Below are 10000 nucleotides of genomic sequence, written 5' to 3' on the forward strand. Positions count from 1 at the left end.
GGAAGGACAAAACTTTGAAAACTGAAGTGCTCTAACTCGCACCCTTCCTGTTAGTCGCAGCTAAAATATTGTAACACTTTGATGACCATACACTTACAAGGATAAAGCAATTGATGTTGGAAATAAAAAATCTACGCCTTACGTTTTTGGAAAATAAGTTAGCCAGGATATACCCTCAAGTCAAAACAACACTGCTGTGTGCCAGTATAGAACAAACCGCAAGAAAAGCGGCAAAATTGTGCAAGGACAAGCTTCAATCTTTCATCGTGATTTCAACTATAACTACTATGTAACTCAGAAATATTAAATATTTGAATGCCAGCATTCCAACTAAATTCACAAAGGCACTTCTATGAAGCCAATACATTTGACCGTTATTAACCAAAGCTGTGGCATGACTTCGAATTGATCCCGTCTTCAATGGTTAACTCATCGCAAATTTTGACGGTTGTTTGGTTGTCTTTCTTGAGTTTTTGGCACAATGCTGCTGAGCTACGGACCTTATGTAGAAAAGGATATTCATAAACGAAATCATGCCAGAAGCAATTACCCTGACAGAGCCACATTAGAGACCTGTGGTAATGGCTCGTTTGACTCCGCAGTGGATAAAAGAACGAGTCATATAAATTAAATAGTGGAGTCTGTTACACCGGTAGTAGAGTCTCTGCTAGATGTGGCACTGAATCCTCTAGTTTAACCTCATGCCCTATCCGTGATTGGAAGCCTATTCGTGCCAATGGTTGGATGATATCACTCACTCTTAAATCTCTTTGTTTAGTTTTCTTGTTCTTTTCAAGACTTGAAACTGGCTCTAACTAGTCTTTTCCTCTGCAATTTTATTTTGTTACTTGAAGAGGCAGATACGAATATTTTAACTGATGTGAACCAAGAATCTGGACCTCTGCAAATTTGAACCGAAGCAGTGACAATTGATGTGTTTCATCAGTACTCTTTCCCAAGAATAAAATCAAGACTACTTCAAGCTTGTAGACTGACTGAGGCATTTAGGGAAAGGAAAGGAAAGGAAAGGAAAGGAACTTTATTTAAGTGTCTAGTCGTTCTAGTGCTGGAGCGCTAATTGGGGACACTGTAAACTGAAATGAACAATGAAAGTAAATCAAGTCAAAGGCTGTATTAAGAAAAAACCCCTTCGTCATAAGGGAAATATCCCATTTATTTAGTTTGAACAATAGGTCTACTTATCAAAAATAGTGAATTGAATGCATCAAAAAATAAATTTGAAGAATATAATGTACATTGCAGAGATAACGATGTTTGCAGATCTCGGTAATTGTGACTGGAAGGTGTAGCCCGACGGTGACATCCTTGACGGAGCAACCCAGCACCAAAGTTAAATTGGGCAAATTTGCTCAAAACAATAATAATATTGTTTTCATTCACGAAAATAATGCAAAACGTTAAAGAACATGAAATAGTATTACTTGCCTTCCCTTTGAAATCAGCTCTTTCGATGTTCTGGTAGCATTTTCTGCGTCATTGTTCTTAGTGTATCAACCAGTTCAGGATTCTGTAGATCAGAAAGAGAGTTGACTCCTTCCTTCCTGAATGCAGTGGTATAACAGCCTAATTCTACGTCATCCAGCCACCACTGAATAGCTATGTCCTTAGCTACAGAGTAACAACAGGATAAGAAGTGAAATTTTGTTTCAGTTTTTACAGAAACACCACAATTTCGATAGTGACCTCAGTTTATCAGGTTAAAAACCGCTTCGACCCCAAAAGCAATAAAAGTATCATTTAAGACAGAATGCCTCAAAGGATCGACTGCCGTTTGCCTTAAATAATGAACAGTTTGTGCTCGTTATATCAATACAGACAAATGTATTCATGAATACAGAAGTGACAGTTTACCTGAAGACAAAATCTTTGCCCTATTTCCTCCGCGAAAACGATATTCAGCAGATCTAAGTCGTTTTCTCCCAAGAGGAATAGATCAATTGCCCTCTCAAAGCCCTGCCTGTAAAATTTGTTGCGATATTTCTTTAGATTTAATTTATCAAGAAATAAATCCACGGCCGAACATTTTGATGCTGCCATCACAAACACAAGTAAAAGTCAAGTGAAAAACACTTTGACTATTTCATAGTTAATCTAGGGACTGGTTATGAAACCCTGGGAATTTCAAAAGCAGGGTTTTTTCATGTGAACCAGTCACTAATAATATACATGAAAAAATTACAAGATTCTGATTAGCTAATTTAAGAGCTGTGAAGTTCAGGTGTAACACCAGGGCAAAAAAGTGTAATACCAGACTGAGTGCAAATTACACAATTTTTCTCATGCCATTTGGAAGAAATAAGCAGTGTAATTAGTGTTGTAAAATTAAAATTACTGGTTTGTGCAATTTTGGTCGTCTTTGAAAAAAATTTCTCCTGTTTACTTATTCCAAATTGCACTTGAAATCTTGTGGTTACCTATCAAACAGGTTACTCAACCTTGTACCTTAGTGCATACACAAATCAACTGAAGTTAACAAAACTGCATACACCTGGCATGATTGCGCAAAGGCTGATTCATCTTTTACAGCGCATGTGTGAAGTTTAAGCCAACATGCATAATTATGTGGCAATTGCAAAAAAATGGCATCATTGAAAGTATTAATAAAGCAAGAATGCGGTGTACGTACAGTATATTACTCTCAAACGATCTACATGCACACATTGTTCACCATAGACCCACACAAAAAGATGTTGAGTGTTTTCGGAAAGGGTCAGTCCGTGAACTGTTACGTCTCACTATGAGAGATCACTTTAATTTATGAGCGAACATTTACAAGCCTTAGTGAACATAATGAGAATCATTGCCATCACCCTAACCTATTGTAAACAAGATATAATAATCTTGCTGACATTTCTTCTGTCTTTCTTTTTCTTTGTTTGTACATCAGGAAAGTCCAAGTTCACAAAGCTATCCGTGTAGTTCTTATTAAATTGTTCCTTTTCATTGCAAATTATGCTAAAGTGACAGCTAACAAATTAAGACTTCACACAGCTGATTATCTCATTACCTTGTTTTCCATCTTTGCCCAAAGGTCCCACAAAGCATTGACAACAGCTGCTAGAGCAAGGTGAATGACACCTTTCTCTGGACCAAGCTTAACTGAAAGAAAGTCAGCTTTAATTCAAAGTTTACAATTTTTCAAAACAATCTTTTAAATTTGGAGTTTTTAGCTTGCAAAATAAACTACATGACTGTAAAAAAGTCCTTCACAGAGGGTGACCTTAGGCTGTGCATTTGTCATGTGGTAAATTAATTTGGGCTTGGTAGGCCATATTAAATTTTTGCAAAAAAAGTTACATGTACAATAAGTTATGGAATTACATTATATTGCATATCCAAGGTCCTGTATATAATAATTATTATAGAAAAAGCTTAAAACTGAAGCTAACAGCCAAGGATGAAATACAGGGAAATGAATAGTTTTCTTCCCATTGCCTTGAGTCTTTTTGAGTCTTTTGTTCAATGACTTGCAAAATGACAAGAAGAATGAGCAAACAAAGACGTCTAACATACCCATCTGATCTGGTCTTCATGAGCCAACTCTCGCCAAGTTCTACCAAAATCACTGAAGATCTCTTAATTCAGTTGTTTTTCCAATTAATGCTTCAGCATAAACTTTGGCAGCTTTCTCAAGACTAAACAAAAAATAAAAATTATTATTGAAGATTGAATAAGAGCTCAATGTTCGCAGGCAAAAAGATGAAAGGCTTTAAACAGTTGACTTGCATTACAGCATGCAGTACACCCTCTCAAATGAACATAATTGGTGTACATCAATTAACAACCAGTCTGACCAGAAATGAAGCTCTTCACAGCCTTTTTGTTGCAGTTTTTGGCCAACTTCCAAATTTCATTTTTGATCCACTACTTTGTCTTGTTGGACTGCAAGTCAAAAGGTTCTATATCAACATATGAAATCTCACTCAGACGCACACAGATAGCATTCATTTCACACATACTGTAGTAAACTTAAGATAACTTGAATGCACTGAATGGCATACTGGTATTATCGGTGCTTTCAAAATATTAAGGACTGACAGCCAAAGAAAAGGTAGCTTAAACAAAAGTTACAGTGTACTTCACTCAGAGAAGTCGGCTACAGAAAATATCCATACCCCCACCACGGAAGACATTTTGATTTGCACCCCCCCTCCCCCCAGGATATTTCCTGTTCCAGAGGGGTCTTTGATCACCCCCCCTCCCCTCAGGAATTTCCAGAATTTTTTTACTTATAAAAAAGAAAGTGAATTAGTTATGTAATTGCAGTAGAAGTTTATTACAACAGTGTAAAGATTCAGGTTAACTTTTAGAAAAATATAACGCTTTGTTAAGCTCATTATCCAGCTAAACTTTTAGCTTCTTTGCCATCAACTTTGCAAAGCTTAAACATTTGGGTTGCACGACGTCGACTGTTTCACGTTTTTGTGCAAATTTCGATGAGAACATTTCACTCGCTTAGACAACTTCGCAAACGATAGTAAATAAAACAGAAACTTACAAGGTTCCTTTGTCTACACATTTTGTCAGTTTCTTCAGGTTGATTCTTATTTAGGGACCACACATGTTGACGCGGTAGGTTTCATGAACGTCGTCACAAAGGCGATCGTTTTACGAAGAAAGTTATTGACGCCAAAATAATCTATCATAATTATTTGTAAACTTAGATATGGCGATTTAAGTGCAGTCTTCAAATTTACTGACTCTCCAGCAGCAGTCTTTCTCTCCGGTAAATGACACACAGCCTCACTGTTGCTTGCCTTTGAGCCACGGATGGAATCGAGAGGGCGACTGTTATTGTTTTTGGCGCGATTTACTTTCTCCAATGAGTAGTGAAACTCGATCCTGTTTTAGAATTTCCAGTTTGACATAACAAACTGAACCTCAACAATCGTTTCCCGAGGCCCCAATTGCGTTTACTCAAAGAAGAGAAAACTTGACTCCCAGTTCCTGTCTGTGGTCTAAATGCCACCCACAAAAAAGAAAATGTCGTTGCACGCAAGCGTTGAAATGGTGGGAACTTGCGTCTTATCGCATTTTCAATGAGTTACTACCCCCAGAAAAACATGAATCCTAACAAAAATGTGTTTACTGCATGCGAAGGTAGCAAAAAGCGATACTCAAGTGAACCGGAGTGTTGGTTGGACGAAAAAGAGACAAACGGAAGTGTTGGTTAGACGAAAAAGAGACAAAGCTGGAAGTCTGGGGACGAGACTCCAGTTGAGACTGCCATTTTTTTTTAAATGTTTTGAATCCGTCCCAAATGAAAAACACATTGTTCTTAGCTTCGGGAGATTGTAGCGCTTGCTAACTCAAAGAAAAAAAATGGAAACATTGAAGCTAATAGTATTAACTTTATCTCAAAACTGACTTTTGTTTCAAAACATCGTCCGATAGTGTGTTTTTGTGCTTCAGATCGATCGTATGTTGCTTTCAGTGTTTTGTATGTGGTTCGTGACCCTTTGGAAAAGTAGTTTCCCACGAAACCCCCCTACCCCTTGGAAATTACTGCCCTTTAAGCCCCCCTCTCCCTCGGAATTTCCAATGATCTTCCGTGGTGGGGGTATGGATATTTTCTGGAACCACACATTTTTTTGCATGCATTTTTTTTCTCTTTCTCTACAATATGGGAGCCTCAGGAACAGGCTACTTCATGACGCTAATTGAAATCTACAAGCATTATATTACCGGTAAGTAATTAGAGACCTTAAATGACATACCCCGAAATTGGTGTACGGGTATAAAAGGGTAGTGCCATATTTTTTTCATTTTGCGATGGCGTCGTCGATCTTACCCAGTACACCCAACCGTTTTTCCGGGGTAGACACCAGTTTACCCATAGACGAATACTTACGAGTACAAAGTACGAATAAGCTTTTATGACGTTTTAAGTACAAAATAATATTTGTAAGGAAGGATTTGATAGACTTTATTAAACAATTCAGTAAAAACTTATTTCTTTCATTACCAATCCCTGTGTGTTAACTCTACGGGTATCTTAATCAACATAGCTAACATGCTTGAACATTTTACATGTAACGGTACACTACCTCCTGTACCCTTATACCGGTATGCATATATCTTAAGGTCTTTATTACAGTACTTGCATTTCTGACCATATCTGGAAGCCCCTGGGTTTTGTAATAGAGATTGGGAGAATAAAAGATCAATGTCATCAAAAGATGTTTGTGGTAATCAATACACTACAGTAACTGTAAAGCAATAAAAATGCTTATTTGGGTACTCAAGAATTATTAAGCATAATAATTATTATAGTGGGAGTCTGGTAAAACCTTCACAAATGAGCAACCATTAGTCAAGACTGGACAAAAAAATATTTATATGAACAGATTTTTATTGCACAAACTTCATGGAGCTCTGTAGTTCACCTTTTATAGGATGTCATTGTGTTTAAATGAGGCTACATGAAATTTAGGCAAGGTTAATCTCAAGCCGATGCTGCATGCATGCAGCTTTTTTGTGCAAAATGGGTGTGCTTTTATTTTGGGGGCACCTGGAATCCAGCAGGGCTTGCTTGTGCGTGGGCGTGCAATCTTTGCTCATCTTTGCAGGTCATAATTTTTTGTGACTCGTTGTGGTTCATTCATTGAGCCCCACCCTTCACGTCACAAGGCTAGTTGGTCGTGGAAGCGAGTATGATCTTGTCAGGTAAGTGTTTCTTTCTTTGGACCATGTTCTAGTATGATGGTACCAGTTATAATTAGTGGCTGCTTTGAGGGTGGTTCCTGGTTGTGGGTTGCTAGGCCTGCAACCTTGGGGTACCTGGATCACAACAGGCCCTTCTTGCTAACTTTTAAGGCACCGATTCCCAAGCTCATCAATAATTATTGGCAATGAGTTAATTGTAAGGTCAACTTAAATGAATTGTAACGTACCTAATTCATTTCCTCGCCCAGGGGTAAATGTCAGTCCATGACCTTCTGCGCCAGTTTCTCCGTCCGTTTGGAAAACAACATAAACTGCAGAGTAATCAGGTGATTTGTGCTGTGAAAGTAAAGCAAGCATCAGAATAACCCAGATGCAAGCATGACACACTGAAAAATGTCAGATGTGCTCATATCGGTTCTAGCCAAAGTTCTGCCAGATTGACTGACTAAAGGTTGAGGTCAATGCCATTGGGTTGTTAACACTAATTTTTTCTGCACTGACCTTTCAATGCTCTCTGTTTTCTGTGAGCATTGATCCCAAAAAAAATTTCAGCCACTCCTTACCATTGACTTGCCTATCTTTTGTTAACCTTTCTGGTGGTTCATGTTGTCCAGCAACACAAAAGTTACCTTATCTACCCACCTCCTACTGAGGTAATAGACCATTTTATAATTATTGTAGCTGAGTTACCAGGTCTAAGCTGACATCCGATCTCACCCTAGAGAAAGAATAATGTGAACCACTACGATCGCGAGACTTTGTGATATTGTGCGGTATATAAATCCTAAACCTTAAACCTTCCGGTGACCCTTTTTTGATACAAACCTTTGTGCAGGGTTTTCGACAGTTTTGTTAAGTAGCAGGCACATTTCTGAAAGCACCAGATGTGACATTTTTTTTGCAGTGTAAGCGCCTTGCGAGCGCCAAAGGTGCGAGCTTTCTCAGGGGGTCTGAAGGCATGCTGCTTTGCCAGGAAATTTAAAAATAGTTTCCAGTGTTTCTGGAACCCAAGAATCAGTTTCCTAGGCAAGGCATTAGGCAAGGCTGGAGTTCACTCAAATTCTCTTCAAAAAGCAAGTAAAAGAAAATTACAATGATAAAAAATAAAATGAACCTCTCAAATATTGTCTTTATACTCACCATAGCATCCGAACCATGCAATTCCCGAGAAGTTGGAAAATATCCCGCAAAGGCACCTTAGTAAGCTTAACCATTTCGAAAAAATCTAGAGAAATTTCTCCTAAACTTTTTGCTGTCACGGTACCACCTATCTCGAAGAGAGACTGGGTTGGGGACCCATGCTACGTCATAGGTAACGTCGCAACTTTACTTTTTCGCGGGAATTCTATAAAAATGTGTAGGACTGGGTTGCAATTTGTTTGAAAGTGCCAATGCAAGCTGAAACAGTTCGATAAAACTGATTTACTGGTACGTTGATTTGCAGTATTAAAACCTAAGCAATATATAATTGCAACCTGCAATGGATTTCGATCAAACACAAGCCATTTATGATAGCACTGAAGAGGAAGAAGATCTTATCGAAGAGGAAAGACCGCCGGCGTGGAAAAAGGAGGTAATTTTTAAATTTGATTTTAGACGTACGAAATTTGTGTGTGTACATGAAAATGCAGACAGTTGATGTTGTGAAATTTGCCCACATAATAATTGAGAGCACTCAAGCTTATTATAATTAAGGACGTTCGCGCCAAAATGTTCCCACGTACATGAGGTGCACTTTTAGAAGCTTAATTGCGTTATCTTAAGCCGATCTTAGCTTACATGTACAACTGTCAGCAATAAAAAAGCTACATTAGTGAAATTTAGATCAGGTAAACGTACTCAATTCAACATAACTAAGATAACTAAAGTAACCTTTGCAGCTGATGTCTTTTTCTTAGGTGAAATAGACCTTGAAAAACGATACATATTAGTCTAAGAAAGGAAAACTTTGGTCGCACGAGAGCATAAAAGGTGAAATATTTGTAACTTCTTACGCACAGATTTTTTTGGTTTTTGTTAAAATGGACAAAATCAAAAAAGGAAGTTATGGAGGATGTGCATGACTGGTATTCCCATGACGTCTCCACGAGGGTAGCACGGCTTTTCCGAGTTCTCCGTATTTTCCTCCTTTTCTAGCAATTTATTGCAAATGGTTTAAGCTTTTCTCCAGCTTGATTCATTTATGAGTATAAATACAAGGTCTAAAGCGCGAAGACATGAAATGACGAGTGAATCAGCCAACTCTTCACGTAAGCTGGATGACATTCTTGCGAAGATGGACGTCCTCATTACAGCGAAGAATGAGATGCTGAGCAAACTAAACAAGTTGGAGATGGCACAAAGTACAATTATCAAGGATGTAGAAGATTTGAAGAATAGTTTTAAAGAGACGGATATAGAAATTCAGGAGTGCAATTCTAGGTTGTCGCTGAAAGCGGACAGAACGGAGGTTGAGGTTTTGAGGGAGAAAATGGACGACCTATAGAAAACCGCTCCAAAAGAAACAACGTGGTCATTTGGGGCGTTCTAGAGGGGAGCGAGAAAGACCTCGCCTCGATGGAGGATTTTATTGAGGTTGAACTCTTGCGTTGGAGAAAAAAATCGAAGTGATGCGGGCACACAGAAGCAGCTTTAGACGGAATCCATCTGAGAACGAGACACGCCAATTAAGCCAACACCAATCCACGTGTCCTTGTTACCGTACACTGATCAAACGTGTACTTGTTACGGTACACTGATAAAGTTAATCTTCTCAAAGTGGCGGCAAGTAAGTTAAAGGGTAAGAAATATTAAGAGTCTATGATCTTTATCTCAGATGATGTTTCGAAATCTGTACGCGATGATCGGTCAAAGTTGAGGAAAAATTATCTCCAAGAACTTAAAGCCAGGCCTGAAGTTCAGTTTGCCTTTATACCATGGAGCGTTCCGGCTAGAATTTTGTATAACAAGGAAGAAACGGACAGGTTAAAGTCATTTTATCTACCTAAAGCTTAACTCTTCTAAGTTATAATTGAACAGTGCTTTATTCCTAGATCAGGATAATATTTATGCCACGGAGATTTTCTCTACTTATCGATTTATAGTTTGCTATATTTAATGTTTATTTAATATCACGAAGAAAATTCGGAGTTTTCGTGGCGAAAGTGTATCTAGCAACCGGGCTGCCAAAGTCATGGTAAGTACGCTTTCGAATTTTTGTTTGTGTGTGAGTTGTCTTTGTTGGCTGTGTCTTAGTTTTGTGTATGTTTTTCCATGTTTTGAAAATTTCCACATTCTACATTTCCGATTGCAATTAAATTCACAAGTGGTGTGA

At 38.2% G+C, this 10000-nt stretch overlaps 2 protein-coding genes across 5 annotated transcripts in view; one reads left to right on the forward strand and one right to left on the reverse strand.

Moving 5' to 3' along the window:
* LOC137987834 (uncharacterized) overlaps positions 1–7939 on the reverse strand; it is a 15564-nt gene extending 7625 nt beyond the window's left edge. The window contains exons 1-6 of one of the 3 annotated variants that reach the window (XM_068833917.1): positions 7828–7939; positions 6915–7023; positions 3535–3656; positions 3029–3120; positions 1873–1978; positions 1447–1629 (exon numbers count right to left, since the gene is read on the reverse strand). The gene's annotated coding sequence lies outside the window, so the exon portion shown is untranslated. The remainder of the gene's footprint in view (positions 1–1446; positions 1630–1872; positions 1979–3028; positions 3121–3534; positions 3657–6914; positions 7024–7827) is intronic. The other 2 variants (XM_068833918.1, XM_068833916.1) reach the window with 2 other exon arrangements.
* Positions 7940–8096: 157 nt separating this feature from the next.
* Positions 8097–10000, forward strand: part of LOC137987831 (mediator of DNA damage checkpoint protein 1-like) — a 98669-nt gene continuing 96765 nt past the window's right edge. Inside the window, exon 1 of one of the 2 annotated variants that reach the window (XM_068833912.1) lies at positions 8097–8260. In XM_068833912.1, the coding sequence (XP_068690013.1) occupies positions 8168–8260 (93 nt within the window). In that variant the 5' untranslated portion in view covers positions 8097–8167. The remainder of the gene's footprint in view (positions 8261–10000) is intronic. The other variant, XM_068833910.1, reaches the window with a different exon arrangement.

This window comes from Montipora foliosa, unplaced genomic scaffold, assembly GCF_036669935.1.
Source record: "Montipora foliosa isolate CH-2021 unplaced genomic scaffold, ASM3666993v2 scaffold_390, whole genome shotgun sequence".
In the NCBI taxonomy this organism is placed as follows: Eukaryota; Metazoa; Cnidaria; class Anthozoa; order Scleractinia; family Acroporidae; genus Montipora; species Montipora foliosa.